Source organism: Oryzias melastigma, linkage group LG24 (genome assembly GCF_002922805.2).
Source record: "Oryzias melastigma strain HK-1 linkage group LG24, ASM292280v2, whole genome shotgun sequence".
NCBI lineage: Eukaryota > Metazoa > Chordata > Actinopteri > Beloniformes > Adrianichthyidae > Oryzias > Oryzias melastigma.
This window is the reverse complement of record NC_050535.1, coordinates 8,982,455-8,999,086: the sequence shown is the minus strand read 5'-3', so window position 1 is coordinate 8,999,086 and position 16,632 is coordinate 8,982,455. Positions and strand designations below refer to the sequence as shown.

Here is a 16,632-nt window from a genome sequence, read left to right as displayed (position 1 = left end):
TTCCTAGCGCTAACACAGACATTACTTCCACCGCTATGCTGCTGTCTGCGGCGGTAGCAGGCACCTGTCAGAGCAGAATGAACACACTGTCCAAACAGGTGTCACCAGCAGCCTCCAGCGCGAGCAGCCCAACTTCAGCTTGTGAAGCCCGGCTTTCATCTGCCACCTTACACACAAACACAGACGTCTTGGGGTTTTGAACTCCGTCCCCGTCGGGGTCTCGGGAGAATCAGGGGAAGTCGACTCAATTGCACATCTTTGAAACAGCTGCTCCTGAAAGATTGATGCCCGTGGCGCAAGTGCGGGGAACAATGAACAAGATGATTGGCACCCTTAAGGCATTTTCTTTGTAACATGATTGGTTGATGTTGAAGGGTAAAACTCACATGTTTTCAGCAGCCAGAAGTGACAGTCTGTTGTTAATTGGTTCGGTCCAGCTCCTTTTTTTTTAATCAAACCTCCCAGTTTTCCTTTACACCAACTCTGCTTTGACTTCAGAAAACTCCAATCCTGTGGCCGACGGACGTTTTTTCTTCATTGTCCACCCACAGAAGTAAACAAGGATCTTGCTGACTCTCTTTGTTTGATGTTTAGCTAAGGGAGCAACCGCCCATGCTGAGGCCCAAATGTTAATCTGCAAATAGGAATTCTGTCTTAAGACCTTTCTTAGAAAAAAGTATAAACTCGTGAATTTTATTTTATTCTATGATGAAAATTGGGTTTTTGGTGTTATTAACATTTTCTTGTGGCATTTTTTTAATATTTTGGGGAAGTCTGGATCTTTGCCTAGACTGATGCCCCCACGATCCGGTCCTGGATGCGTGGAAGAAAAAGGATGGATTAATAGCTGATATAAATTTAGAGTTTGCTCATTTTGCTGTAAGAGCAATCAGGACAAAATGATAGTCATCCACACAAACGTCATCTACTAGTTTTTCTTATCATTTCAGCCTGTCACGCCATTATTGGCGGGTAGCCTCCACAAACTCCACATGCTTTCTTCTTAGCATCATCTCTCCATCGCTGCTTTTCTATTTCTTGGAGTCCATTTCCCTACTTTCCTGGCTCACTTTTTGGAATCAATTCTCACAAGATGCCCCGCCTACCTACTTTTTGCTTTTTCTGCTGTGCTTATCACGTCGTTCACTATTGTTTTTGATCGTTTCATTACGGATTTTGTCTTTCTGCTACTCTAGATAGACCATGTCTCAGCTCCATATGTCGTTGATACGATGACCGTGTCCGTGATCTTCTTTTTCAAGCATAGAGGCATTTCTTGGTCTTTATATTATATTAGATTAGAAAGGGTTTATTTCAAGCAATCAAAAGAAAATCAGTTTACATCCATAAAGAAATGTCAAACACAGGATAACTAGACATTAAGAGATCGCCTGAAAGATAGTGGGAGGAAGCGAACTTATACATATACGGCTCAACCTTACCATTTCCTTTACATGAATTATCATTTTCCAGTTTTTATCTTAAGATCACATATTTATATCTTTCCAACATAGATTCAGGTTATTAAAAATCTTCAATAAATCACATGACTATGTAAATAGATATATCACTATTCAGACATCATCATTGCATATGCAGATCTATTATCAAAATTAAGAACAAATATGCCGATTATTTTACATTAGAAATAAATCATTCACATAAAATAAGTATAAAACATTAATAAATATATATATGTATGTGGATTATTTTCCATTGGAAGAGCCAATAATGTAAAGATGTATACTTCTTCTTTCGTGAATGTGCTGTAGTGAGACATCTCCATCCTCCTGTCATTATATTTAGTTTTGTTTCCAGATTTCAGCAATCCTCCTAAATACTTGTATTCCTCAACTTCCTCAAGTTGATAGTAGATTTTCTTATTATATTCATCATTATTTTCTGTTTATATAACATTTTTTTTATTTATCTTCCCTAAAATCTGCTTTTTTTAAATAAAACATGATGTTTTTCAGTTTAAACTAAATCCTGTTCTTTTAGATGCTCCGTGTGACTTTGGTTGCTTAACCTTGTGCAGAATGTTGCTGTTACTGGAAGCCCTTTAACATGGCGAATCTTGCGCGCGTCCAGACGGAGCCGTGTCTGGATGGAGCAGGGCGCAGAGGAAAGACCGGGACAGAGCCTCCGTGTTTGCTCGTCTCTCCTCACTCACACGCTTCCAACGCTGCAGCATCCCAGTATCACCAGGTGCAGTGGAGCAAAACCCCACCGCGTGTGCGCGATACGGAGGGGAGGGAGGAGGAGGGATGGGGGAGGGGGCGTCGTCGCTGAAGGCAGATGAAGGGAGGAGAGAGAAGGAGTGTGCGCGCTGCCAGGGTGGCAGGATTTGTGTTGAAACCTCCGTTCTGTCAGACATGCGCAAGAGCGTCAGCAGCAGCTCCAAAGCCATCCCTGCGCCGCGTTTCCGCCTTGGCTGAGCGGCGCGCACAGGCCGAGAGGCAGCGAGACGCAGTGGGGCACACCGCGCGCGCGGACGCCAGGACTCCGGACAGACCTCCCCGTCTCCACCTCCACCGCAGAGCGCGCACCCCGCGCCGCTGCTCTCCAGCATGGACTCCGCACTACCAAGACGCAACTAAAATGTGAAGCTCGCCGGGCAAATCAGAGCAGACCGCGCGGGTGTGTGCGCACGCGCCAGGAAAAGGAGAAAGTGCTTTTGCGGGTGAATTCATCCGTGCGTTCTGCGGTGCAAAAATGAAGAAGTTTAACATCAGGAAGGTGTTGGACGGGCTGAAGGAGGTGTCGTCTTCCACGCCGTCGGTCCAAGTGGGGCCACAGGAGAACCATCTGTTCCACGAGACGCTCCAGTCCGACCATTTCCAGCTCTGCAAGGTGCGTGAGCCCGCTGCTGGTTTGTTAATCAGCCTGCACCTTGTTGCCCTGAAACACTGGAATCGGTGGTGATGCGCCCTTTCCATGACTCAGAATTAAACCGTTTTGCTTTATTCATCATATTTTTTTTTTATCTCAAATGTTAGGAAAAACAATCAGTACGCACGTTCTTTCATTTTTCCCCACCTTATTATTTCTGTTGTGTGGCGCCACGCGTTCTGACTCTGCGTAAAACCCCCGAGTTTGCTTGCTTACTTGTGCGCATGGCATGAGCTGTCATATCGAGGGATTGGGTTGATCTGATCCCTTCTTGCATAATCTGCCGGGGCTGGATTAGCAAAACGGTGATTTGTGGTTAATGTGTGCGTGAAATGCACGCGCGACTGCTCTCATGGCCCCTTACAACTCCACCCTATCTAAAACACATGTCACAGTCGAGGCCCGGGGGCCGGACCCGGCCCCCCAGATCATTTTATTTTATGTTATTAATGGCCCGATGTTATCTTTCTCGTATTTTTAACTTGTATAATTTTGGCAAAATATAGTTTTATGGAGAGTACAATATTGGAAGTTATTTAACATTTAAGTTGATTTATTCTTGAATAAAATTCCAATTTTTTTATTATTCATAATTCTGTTAAAAGTTACAGTTTTAAAGTTTAAAAATGGACATTCTGCTAGCTTTTTGGACTATTAGTTTAGCTAATATTTCAGCTACATGCTAGCCGTTTTGGCTAATGAAGGCTTTTTTCTCACTTTTTTTTAAGTTTTGGTCGATTTTAGAGTTTAGCAAATATTTTAGCTACATGCTAGCTTCTTCTTCTTCTTCTTTTCCTTTCGGCTTTTCCCTTCAGGGGTCACCACAGCGAATCAGTTTCCTACATTTCCTAGCTACATGCTAGCTGTTTTGCCTAATTTAGGCTTTTTTCCGTTTTTTAGGCTATTTTGAAATTTGGCTATTTTTTTAGCTGCATGCTAGCTGTTCGGCCTAATTTAGTCTTTTTTCCGTTTTTTTAGGCTATTTTGAAGTTTAGCTATTCTTTTTAGCTACATGCTAGCTATTTTGACTAACCAAAGTTTTTGTTTCTTTAGGCTAAATTGGCATTTAGCTACTATTTCAGCTTGCTATCAGCTTCATCATTATCAGGTATCAGCCTCAGTGCTTTTAGCTATCAATTTCAGCATCTTTATCTGTCAGCACTTGCATTTTTAGTTTACACCATTCACACTAGCATTATCACAGGTGATGCTATATATCTAGTTCATAATTATATTAACAAGTTACGGCATTAAAGTTTTAAAAATGTAGTTTTAGAGCATTAAATAAATGTTTATCCTGTTTATCAGCAACCTAAAGTGTGTTTTGGATTTTGGCCCCCTGTGTGATTGAATTTGACACCCCTGCAAATCTCCAAACCATTGGTCCCGTGGGACCTGGTGGTGCCTGAAGTGATCCTGTTTCGGGTGGGGTGGGGTTGTGGGGGTTGCCCTCCACTGTCTAAATTGGCCACAACAACAATAGATGGGATAATTGAACACTAATGCAATTTTTTATGCCATGCAGGCTACAGTCTTTGCCCGTTGTAAAGTTAATTCAGCATTTCCACAGCTGCTCTAATGACTAGGTGTGGACTTTTAATAGACCACAGTGTTATAGTTATTGATTTTTCTCCACATTATGACCTGTGAGGTTTTTATGCCCATTCCCTTTAACAGCCTGAGTTATTTTAAATGCATCTTTATAAATAGACTCAGTAAATGCAGCTATTTGTATCAGATGTATGGCGGCTGCTCTTATTGCTTTCAGGGGTTAATTTAAAGCAATTGATAACCTCACTACAGTAAATTGAGGACATTTTTGAAAATTAATATAGTAAGACAGCCTAAAGTGATAGTTTAGAGTTAATCAGAAGGAACATCATTACCCCTTTGGGCTTCAGGAACAAGGGCAGCTTAAAGTACCCCACCGATCGTCTTTTCAAAAGCGTTCCCAGCGGTCTTTAAATCATGATTTTGCTGTTTTTAGCCCAAATAAATCAGAAATTTGCCTCTGAGTTGTGGGTAGAACTGTGGGCACGATGTGAGCCTGTCCACATTTCCCACCATCCCTTTGTTTTCACTCTCTCTGAGCTTATAGCCAAGGGGTCTCCATGGTGGCTCCTTGGCCAAACTTAAAATAAGTCATGGAGACTGCTGAGTCAGCCTTATCGACCGTCTGAGTCAGCAGCTCCCTCTAACCAAAACTACCTAAAGAAAACAAATAAACAAAGCCTGCAAACTAAGACTACCAAGGTCCAAACTAAAATAACAAAACCCAGAAGTATAAGACTGCTTATTTTGAAAATAAGTTAAAAAAAATCACATTTTGAGTGATTCTAGGTTTAAATATGCCAAGAAATTGACAAAATTAATATTTATTATTAAAAAAAAAAAGGTCGTGAAGGCAAATCCAAATTTCTTAAAGGCTAAATTAAAATGGTGTGGCTCTGGTGTGGAGGTTTTGATCAGTGGAAAACGAGCCCAAATGCCTCTTTTACTGTTAAACCTTGTTATAGCCCCCTATGACCACAACCTAACGTTTACCATTCAACAACAATGACAAACAATCATGGATCTATCCAGACCTAAGGTTTTAAGCCAGGAAACAAAGACTTACATGGATCTCTTTGTGTTGGAGTTTGTGGCCTTCAAGCTTTTTCCAACGGCAGGAGAAATAATACATTTTAAGCTTCATTTTCATTTTATATGTCGCCCATCATCAGTAAAACCCCACATGAACCACTTTAAAACTAAAAAAACAGGATTTTTCATCAGTCTGTCTTTAAAAGCTGCATGCAGCTCTAGATATGTAGAGTTCCAGCCAGACAACCGATTGAAGTGTCTTTGAAGGACGCCCCCCCCCATTCTGCACCTTTACAGTCTGCGTGGACACAAGCTGTCTGTAATGTTCCTCTGCAAGGAAAGCAGGTGTCTCTGCTGCACTGAGTGCTTCTTATGTAATGTGTTTTAGCCCGCTCTCAGTGAGCAAACAAATGCAACAGCCCACCAACGGCTGACGGATGCCATAAAACTACAGTTGCACAAACACAGGGGGGAGGAACGCCTTTTCATGGAAACGGATCTCTAAAAAGGCCCCGCAAACGAATCATAACCAATTGCTTCCTATTGATGTATTTAATTTCCAGGCTTCGGTGTAATCACGACTTCTCCGTGTGGGAGGGAAGGAAGCCGAGGTAAAAAGGAACCCTCCAAGTAGGCTTTTGATGGTGGAGAAAGCTAAACGGTTTAACCAAATACCAAACTGTCAGACAAGAAAAATCGCGTCTTTGCGATTTCAGGCTTTTAGATTTCATATTCGACCGTTTCTACATCCATTTGGACAATTTGTTTACCGCAATTAGGTTTGACGTTGCTTGTTTGCTCCTCGTTTCCAGACCGTCCGTCATGGCTTCCCCTACCAGCCTTCGTCCATGGCGTTTGACCCTGTGCAGAAGATTCTGGCCATCGGCACCCAGAGTGGAGCTCTCCGGCTGTATCCTTTCTAGCTGCTGTTGAATTGTGGTGGGTTTCTCTGGCTTGCAGCAGCATCCCTGAGGGGCGGCAGCAGGTAAGCGAACAGATGTCTGAACTGCCACAGTCTGATGCTAATGAAAAGTTGGTTGTTATTTTTTAGTGTATTTTTAGACTGCGCTGCAGAGTTTCTGATGGCATGGGTAAACAGTTCCCTGAAGCACTCTGTGTGTTTGTGGAGTCAAATCTTTGCTTTTTCTTTCATCTTTCGGATAAGTTTAATCCATAACTTCCATAAATCTCTCATTTTATTGATTTCACCTCATTGGATTGATGCGCATTTGATCGTTTCGAGCTCCACATGAAGCACATGTTGGAGGGATGTTTTGAGTTGCTTGTGCTGCCTTGCAATATGAGGACATTTACACAAACAAGGACAACAGATTGCTGCAAAATGACGCTACAGGGAGTCGTATAGCTTCAGAGAACGCCTGTAGTTTCGCCCGTGTGGGGCTTCTTTTACAGGTCCTCCATGTGTTCTCGCTGCCTGTCCAACAACCTTTGCCAGCTCTTTACAGAGTGATGAAGAGCTGTCCAAATACTTGATCCTCTTACCCACCTGCTGGCAGTCGTGCTTGTGATTCAATCCTATCCACCATTTCTTGAAACGGCAGGATTAAAAACCACAGAAATATTCGGAGAAATTCTGGTAAATGCTCAGTAGCACCTGAATTTACATTCTTGTTGTGCCAGAGAACTCACTTTTCTAGAAATGAGTTGGGCTGGGTATCGACAATAATTCCAGAAACTATTTTTTACATTTTTTTTATTCGTTCAACTCATTCTTTTCAGTTCAATTTCAAGTTGACACATTTATACACATTTGTTTAAAAATACATTCATAATCTACTTTATGTTTTTAATATATTTATGTTAATCTGATACAGTTCACATACTGTAAAATGTATTAATAAATTAATAAGTTTCTTAATTCCATACAAGTTTACATTGTTTCTCAAAAGGAGAAACTCCCGCAATTGTTCTGCTTCTCCTGGAGGACTTTTCAGTTTGGCCACTAGGTGGCAATCACGCTATAGCATTACACCTTATTCAAGAAGAAGAAGAAGAAAGAATGACCAAAAGAAATGTATTTTAGACCGCAAATGGTCACTTTAACAAATATTTCCTTAAAAAAGTTTTGAATATTCATGGCTGTGAGTTTATAAAGATGTTCATTTAGTCAGTAATGTATGTTTAGGTCGACCGAGTGTTAGCATTAGCCTTCTTATGAGAAATCACATTAAACGTTAGCATCAAGGTAGCAGATTTTAGTTTTATATGCTAAATCGATCTATTTTTATGAATCGATTATTGATCGTTTAGCTTAAATCGCTTCAAATCAATTAATTGATTTTATTAAATATTAGCTAAACTTCAAAATAGCCTAAAACGCTAATAAAAAGAAAAAAAGTTGGTCAAAACAGCTAGCATGTAGCTGAAATATTATCTAAACTCCAAAAATAGCCAAAATAAATTTTAGTAAACTCCAAAAGAGTCCAAAAAGCTAACAGAATGTCAATTTTTAACACTTTTAACTGTAACTTTCTGAATAATAAAAGGCAGGACTTTGTGTTTTAAATGGTCTGTCGTTATACGGAACCTCTACGTCGGGACTTTTTATAGAAAGCTTACAAGGTTCATCTCCTACTTTCTGAAATAGAGGATGCTGCAATCAAGACTCAGATGCATTCCTTCTGAAGATTTCCTGTTGGATAAAAGTGGTCACTTTGAGATGAATCAGATTTGTGAGTGAGGCAGATGTGATCATTTCATCAAAGTCAGTGGAATGTTCTGCGATGCTCCCCCTCCTCTCTGGATGATCCCGGTATTGTCAGATGATTTCTTATCTGATGATGGCTGCGTGGTACGCAACAGCGACACAACAAAGGTTTTGTGACTCATCACTTTTGCGTTGCTGTGCTGCAAAATGCAGCCTTTGTCAGGGGGAAGTTTCAGGTTTTTGGTTGGAAGTTTTTTTGTGTCTGGTGACATCTATGTCCTGTGGGTCTCAAATCTTGCGGAGTGTTCATATTTTTTGTGCACTTGCCCAGTTGGCCCTGTCAAGACTTTGGCTGGACTCTCTCTCCAGGCAGATCAAGGGTCTCTACGGGGTGGAGGACTTAGAAGTACAGGAGCTGTGTGCTTGATGCCTCCAGCTACAAAGCCAATCACTTCAGTCCCCCCCTCTTCACTCAGCACTGTCCCGTGTTTGAAGCTCACCGCTCCATCTGCCTCTGCCTTCACTGTCCAGCTGGGAAGATGACAATGTCTCTTTGTGGTCTGAAGGAGGCAAAGAGGAATGGAGGCAGCGGTTGGCAGGATAGTCCGTGGAGAGCACAGAGAGGCAGGCTATCCCCTTTTCAAGATGTAATGGCCAAGAATAGAATCTTTATTGATCTGTGTGTGGTAATGCACTGAGTCAGATATGCCCAAGAGCACACGCACGCACTCAATTGTTTTCTGCAAAAATATCTGCAGTAAAAAAAGAAGCCATGAGCCCATAGAAAACAGGTTTTTGCTGCACAAGCAGTCGTCTCACATTAGCTATGCATTGGATTAGCAGGGTAACTCGGAAAAATAAGCAGCACTGCGGTGTGCTGGAGCACTGGATGAAGAGTCTGCAGCATTTCTTCTTATGATTTTAGAGGGCAGCAAAAAAAAAAAAAATCAAATGCAGCTTCCTGCTGTCTTGTTTGTTAGTCCTTGTTTTCCTAGACGCGCCAGAAAATCTCCCCAAACCCCTTAGCGCAGGGGTGTCAAACACAATCGCACAAGGGGCCAGAATCTAAAACAAACCTTAGGTTGTGGGCCGAACAAGATAAACATTTATTGAACACTTTAAAACTAAATTTTCAAAGCTTTAAATCTGTAACATAACTATGAACTAGATATATAGTATTACCTGCGATAATGCTAGTATGAATGATGTAAGCTAAATTTGGCCGCTGAAGATGCTAAAATTGATAGCTGAAAACGCTGAAGCTGATAGCTAACTGAAATATTAGCTAAATGCTGAATTAGCCTTAAAAACTAAAATAAAAAAAATTAAAACAGCTAGCATGTAGCTAGAATATTAGCTAAACTCCAAAACAGCCTAAAAAGTCCAAATTAGCCAAAACAACTAGCTAGAAATATTAGCTAACCTTAAAAATGGACAAGAAAAGCTAAAACTGCTAGCATGTAGCTGAAATATTAGCTTAACTCCAAAACAACCTAAAAAACAAAAAAAGCCTAAATTAGCCTAAACAGCTAGCTAGAAATATTAGCTAACCTAAAAAATGAACAAAAAAGCTAAAACAGCTAGCATGCAGCTGAAATATTAGCCTAACTCCAAAACAGCCTAAAAAACAAAAAAAAGGCAAAGTTAGCCAAAACAGCTAGCATGTAGCTGAAATAACTAGCTGACTTAATCCACTTCCTTTGCATGATCTTAAAACAATTCTATGAATATGTTGGCTAAATCTTTTGTGCATTAACCCAGATGTGGTTTCAGCAATCAGATGAGAGTTGATCCTCAAGTTTTCAGGAAGGACTGATGACATTGGTGGTGGCTTTATATTACAAGCTCAAAACAAGTGATTGTGTTGCTTCTAGAGGAAAATGTGAAGACCGGTTTAATGTGAAAGAGAATTTGGTTTACCTGCAACAAAGACTTTCTGTAACTAAGCTATTCAGATACCATCTCTTCACAAAAGCCCGTCGTGTCACATACACATGAAGCCACTCCTGTCTTACACTGAACCTTTTAGATGGTACCAAAAAAAAAAAATGGTGTCATAGCTCTTGCTTAGAAGAAAATCATCTTTGTAATCTATTCTCAAAGCATTTCCAGTGGACTATTTAGTTTTGCAGCTATGTGCAGCAATGTTGGAGCCTCACTTCTTAACTGATGGTGGCCAGCAGAAATGACAGCACCATAATTCAGAGACTCCCAGTGAGCCGGCAACACGCAGATCAATAGATCAAATTGTGAGTCGCTGCTCAGGAAGATTATCTCATCGACAGACGTGGGACATCATAGCACTCACACATCCAAATGTGGGCTCACAAGAGCTGCTGTTATTTCAGGATGGACACACTCATTGTACACACACATCCATACAGAAGGAGATGTAAATATGAACTAGAAAAGTTGCATTTCATGCGATAATGCTTGTGTGAATGCTTTGTGGTGAAAGTATTCAATCTGAAGATTTTTGCTGAAAATACTGATGCAGCTTACTTCAATTGCTGAAGGGATTTGATGGAAATGCAAAAACTATTTGCAAAATGATAGAGTACTGAAATTAATGCCAATTTTGCAAAAATATTTAGTATGTTGCTTAGATATGAGCTAAATTCCAAATGATCCCAAAAAACCTTAGTAGATGCCTAATTAGCCAAAAATGTTAGCTTGTTGCTTAAATATTAGCTAAACTCCAAAATACCCTAAAATTCATCAGTAAACTAAATTAGTCAAAAACGTTAGCCTTTTGATAAAATATTAGCTAAACTCCAAAATTAGCATAAAAAACCTCACAAATTAGCCAAAAATGTAAATTGCAATATTTCCACAGATCAGTAAATGGGAAATTGAAAAGGTTTATAGAATCTTAACACAAAATTAGCCGAAAAACTCTGTAGATAACAAGTTAGCCATAAACGTTAACATGTTGCCTAAATATTAGCTAAACTCCAAATTAGCATAAAAACACCAGTAAATAACAATTTAGCCAAAAATGTTAGCATGATGCTAAAATATTAGCTAAACTTCAAATTAGCATAAAAAACCTCACAAATTAGCCAAAAATGTAAATTGCCATATTTCGACAGATCAGTAAATGGGAAATTCAAAAAAGGTTTATAGAATCTTAACACAAAATTAGCCGAAAAACCCTGTAGATAAAAAATGTAGGAAGGAGATTAACGTTAGCATGTTGCTTAAATATCAGCTAAACTCGAAATTAGCATAAAAACTCCAGTAAACAACAATTTAGCCAAAAATGTTAGCATGATGCTAAAATATTAGCTAAACTCCAAAATAGCCTAAAAATCCTCAGGAAACTAAATTAATCAAAAATGTTAGCCTTTTGCTAAAATATTAGCTGAACTCCAAATAAGCATAAAAAACTCAAAAAGTAGCTAAAAATGTAGATTGTGAGATTAAGAAAAAAGTAAATTGCATTATTTCCACAGATCGGTAACTGGGAAATTAACTGTCAGAAAGGGTTCATAGAAGCTTATCTCAAAATGAGCCGAAAAACCCTGTAGATAACAATTTGGCCAAAAACGTTAGCATGTTGCTAAAATATTAGCTAAACTCCAAAACAGCATAAAAAATAAACATCAGTAGATGGCAAGTTAGCTATGAGCTAGCATAATGTTAATATGACACCTCAATGCCATTTTTTTAAATTACTATAAAGAATGAAAAATACCCATGAATATATTTAAAGGCTTGTTGTTAATCTGCTTAAATTTGAAGACTTTCTCATTTTTTTCCTATAGGGGATATTTTTCTCCATATTTTAAAAACTATAAAGTTCATGAATACAAAAAATACAAGCAGTTATCTCTTCAACAAACTTAACGTTTTGATACAGTTTGATAGTTTTTATGTGCCAAAAACGTACAGAAAGGAGCAGGAGAATCACTATAGTGTCCCACAAATATGCCTAAAAAGCACAATAGTTTAAAAGGGAGCACACGTGCACACAGGCTTTGCAGTAACTGTAGGAAAGCGAGTGGCTCTGTGCAGCTTCTGGCCGCAGCTCAGATTGACTGTGACATATCTTCATCATTAATCTTCCCTCTGATTCACTCAGTATCTGTGCTGCCGTTCAAGCTTTTCCTGCAGTCACAGGACGACCTCAGTGAGCTCATGCTCACAGATCCAGCTGCTAAATGGGAGCATCTTTTGATATTCAGGCAGAAATGGATTCACGGAAAATAATTTTCCAGGAGTTGTGATTAAATGGTTGCAAATATGTCACTTTATAATACCTAGGAGTTTCATAATGTCTTTTTTGAGAGACTTTTGGATAATTTTAAATTTTTTTTAGCTCACACAATCATAATAAAGAGCATAACATATAGTATTATTTTTTTCACATTTTATTTCGTGTTTAAAGAACAATTTTTTTCTTTATTTAAATTCATTTTTATTGCCCATTAACAATAGCATTGGCCATTTTAAGTAGATTATCAACAAACCTTAAATTATATTCATGGACTATGTTTTCATGTTTTATAGTAATTTTAAAAAAAAAATGGAGTTTAGCTAATATGTTAGCATTTTTGTTTAATTTGTTATCTACTGAGGTTTTTTTAGGCTAATTTAGAGTTTAGCTTCTATTTTAGCAACAGGCTAACATTTTTGACTAATTTAGTTTACTGAGGAATTTTAGGGTATTTTGGAATTGAGCTCATGTTTAAGCAACATGCTAGCTTTTTTGGCTAATTTGTCATCTACTGAAGTTTATATAGGCTAATTTAGAGTTTAGCTAGCAACAGGCTAACGTTTTTTATATATATAATTTAGTTCACAAAGGAATGTTAGGCTATTTTGGATTATAGCTAGTATTTAAGCAATTTGCTAACTTTTTTGGCTTATTTGCCATCCACTGAGGATTTATTTTATGTGAACTTGGAGTTTAGCTAATATATTAGCAACAAGCGAACGGTTTTTGCTAATTTTTCATATGCTAATTTAGAGTTTAGCTTCTGTTTTAGCAACAGGCTAACATTTTATAATAATCTACTTTACAAATGAATTTTAGGCTATTTTGGAGTTTAGCTAGTATATTGACAACATGCTAGCTTTTTTGGCTAATTTGTTATCTAATGAGGTTTTTATAGGCTAATTTCGAGTTTAATTTCTATTTTATCAACACATTAACGTTTTTGACTAATTTAGTTTACTCAAGATTTTAAGGCTATATTGGAGTTTAGCTAGTATTTAAGCAACAAGCTAGCTTTTTTGGCTAATTTGGCTTCAACTAAGATTTCTTGGGCTAATTTGGAGTTAAGCTCATATTTAAGGAACACACTAAATATTTTTGCAAAATTGGCATGTATTAGACATTTTTAAGCAGTTTCACTACACATTTTTTAGAAATCTAGGTTAAATTCAGAACTCTTTCATAGTTCTTAAACAAAATGTCCCATCTTTCAGCTAATTTAACATTTTCTAAATAGCTTTTCAGTAAAACGCATTAACAATAGCATAATTGCAGGTAATGCAACTTTTCTAATTTATCTTTATATCTATATTTTTATTCATGCCAGAAAAAAAGCATATTTTATATGTATTATTTAAAAAAAACATTGTAATTAATGCACGTAGCATCAAATTAATATTTTGCAGCTCCTACTAGATTTTGATCACTTGAAAACAAGCCCAAATGGCTCCTTTACTGTTAAAGGTTGCAGACCCCTGGTCTAAGTGTTCATGTGTTGTAGTTAAAAACAGGATTTCATTTTTATGCTGGCCATAGCTTCTCTGGTCTTTTCCATTGGTTTTCCGACATAAAAAAAAAAACAAATTTTGCTGCATAAGCTAGAAAAAAGTACTGCAGAGGCTGCCTGTCTCTGTCCAGCAGCCTGACACTCTGCCTAAATCCTCTTGCCTTGACAAGCACTAAATGGGATCTGGGTTTAGCTCGATTGAATTTGTGCTTCTCCTTAATAATTCTGTGTACATTTAAGTCCACTTTATTAGCACTCGTCTTTGCTTGCCTAAGGAGATTTCCGTGCATGTTGAGGTTGCATGCGTCCTTTTTGGGTCGGACACTGTTGTGTGCGTGAACGGAACTCAATCGCATAAAATAAAAACATGATTGGAAGAGATTGACAAGTGAACAGAAACCTTTAGAAAAGCATGATTCAGCAGGAAATTGCATATCTCAGTAGAAACCCAGCTAAAGTGTGTTTGCATGCATGCGTGCGTGTGCTGGGGAGGTCACCAAACCATGCACTAATTATTCCCAGCAGACGGGAGGCGACGCTTGAGTGGCTCATTGTAAACACACAGGTATCACGTGGACATAATAAATGGACTCTCATTTATTTGTTTATTTTTTACTTTGAACACTGAGGACGATCTGCATCTGTTGACTTGGAAATCTAAACATTAAATTACCTAAAATGTGAAAATTTGGAGAAAAGGAACTGAATGGTGTTTGAATTCTGAGCATGTTTTTCTCCTAATTCCTACATTTGAGAAGCAAAATATTTATCATTTGAGGACTTTTGATCATCTTTTGCTTTGCCAGTGTTGGTGGTCAGAGAAATAATTTGTTCCCTGAAAATATTCAGCTTTTTGCCGCTGGGAAATAAATGGTTTAAAAAGTAAGAAAGAAAGTACTGCTAGTTTGAGCTCCTTCCTTTATTCCCCGCAGCCCTGTTTTACAGTTAAATTCCAACCATCTTTTGATCTATTTTAAAAGCATTCCCAGTGGTCTTTCAATTATGATTATGCCATTTTTTGGGAGCCAAAATAAAAAAAAAGAAAACTTTAATTCTCTTATAGTTTCTAGTTTAGAGTCTCTAGACTTGAATTGGGGGACAAAGCTTTTTTCTTGCCTCTCCCTGTAGTTCGCCTCTGGTTAGCTTGTTGCTCTAATGTTAGATGGTTTAGCATTTTATAGATGTTGACATTCTTCTGAATAAGATTTGTTGTAAAGTTTTTTTTTTTTCTTTTTACATAAATGTTTTGAAAATATACGATAAAGTATTAGGGCCACCCAGAAAAAAAAGTAATATTACGAGTTTTTTTCTCGTAAAACTACGACTTTAAATCTCGTAAATTTATTACTTTTTTCTCATAAAATTATGACTTTTTTTCTCGCAAATTTACACCATTTAAAGTCGTAATTTTAAAAATATTTTTTTCTTTATAAAGTGTCCCTAATACTCCGTTGTATAAATATAATTTTTTAAATAATTCAAATTTTTTTAATTTAATTTTATTTTTTTCAATGTAAATTTAATTTTGAAATTTTAATATTAAAACTTATTCTGAATAAGATGTCTTTGTAAAGTTGCTTTTTCATTTTCTTATATATTTTCCATTTTTTTAATTTTTACAATAATTGTACTTTCTATTTTAATTTTTTTATTTCAATATTATATTAAAAAATCTTCTAAATACAATATCTTTGTATAGTGGTTTTTTTTCTTAAATAAATTTATTAATTTTCAATTTTCTTATTTTATTTTTTTATTTTTGTAATTTTGTAAATATTTTTTTATTTTAAGTTTTTTTTGAACATTTTAAAATAATTTAATTGTTTTATTTTGATATTTTATTTAAAAATAAGAAAACATGTTCTTGTCTTAGAAAAACAAGGTTTTGATGTTGAGCGTACCTGACGTTGTCATGACATCAGAATTTAAGTGTTTTCCCGCTCTTGTGCCGCAGAGGTCCCAAAGTTTCAGCATAAATACAGTTTCCAGTGCATCTTATCGGATTTGTTTACAGCCATTGATTGAGAATCTCTCATCCGTGGTAACTCTATGCCTCCCATTGATTTCATTGGTAAGTCTGAGGCTTTTGTCATCTCGATACTTTGAACTCTCCTAAGATTTACACCGTCCGAGATCCTTCAGACTGTTTTTTTCTACTGTCAAAGCAAACATTTTCTATGCTCAGTAGACAACAGCGTTGGGGCTGCAGTGACGGCGCACACTGATGGCTTTAGCCTGTCGGATCATATGAACCTCAGCTCAAACTCCCATTGAAACATCACTGTCATTTAACAAATCAAACACGGCATCAACAGGAAACATCTCCGTTCATTTCAGATTTTAGGGGTCTATTTGAAATGGTGTTTTTTGATTAACATCAGCAGGAAACACCTCTTTATTCTGTTGTCAAAACCTTTTATCCAGTTTATATTCAAAGACCTTCATCGCTGCAGAACTGTGGCAGTCTGGTGGCAGAAACTTGGGTCTGGGTGGGGCAGAAAGGGTAACAGAGTTGAGTCGAACTCCTGCTGTCAGGTTGCCACAGTCCCTGTGGAGCTTGTAAGGCGACTGGCTCACAGAATGCTGCCAAGCACAAACATTTTGCCATCTCGTTTTTCTCCCCGCCTTTCATGTGACCTCGCCGTCTCCACGGGCCTAAAACACTGCTGAAATAATTACGTTCTTTAGCTTCTGTTTTCTCCTTATAAATCTTACAATTTAGGGGGATTTTAATAGTTTCAGATTAGTTTAATCTCTTCTTAA

General features: G+C 37.7%; 1 protein-coding gene across 5 annotated transcripts in view; it reads left to right on the top strand.

The window, feature by feature from the left end:
- Window positions 1-2,303: 2,303 nt before the first annotated feature.
- stxbp5a (syntaxin binding protein 5a (tomosyn)) overlaps window positions 2,304-16,632 on the top strand; it is a 130,833-nt gene continuing 116,504 nt past the window's right edge. For all 5 annotated transcript variants that reach the window (XM_024290944.2, XM_024290943.2, XM_024290942.2 and 2 more), the window contains exons 1-2: window positions 2,304-2,853; window positions 6,288-6,385. In XM_024290944.2, the coding sequence (XP_024146712.1) occupies window positions 2,716-2,853; window positions 6,288-6,385 (236 nt within the window). In that variant the 5' untranslated portion in view covers window positions 2,304-2,715. The remainder of the gene's footprint in view (window positions 2,854-6,287; window positions 6,386-16,632) is intronic.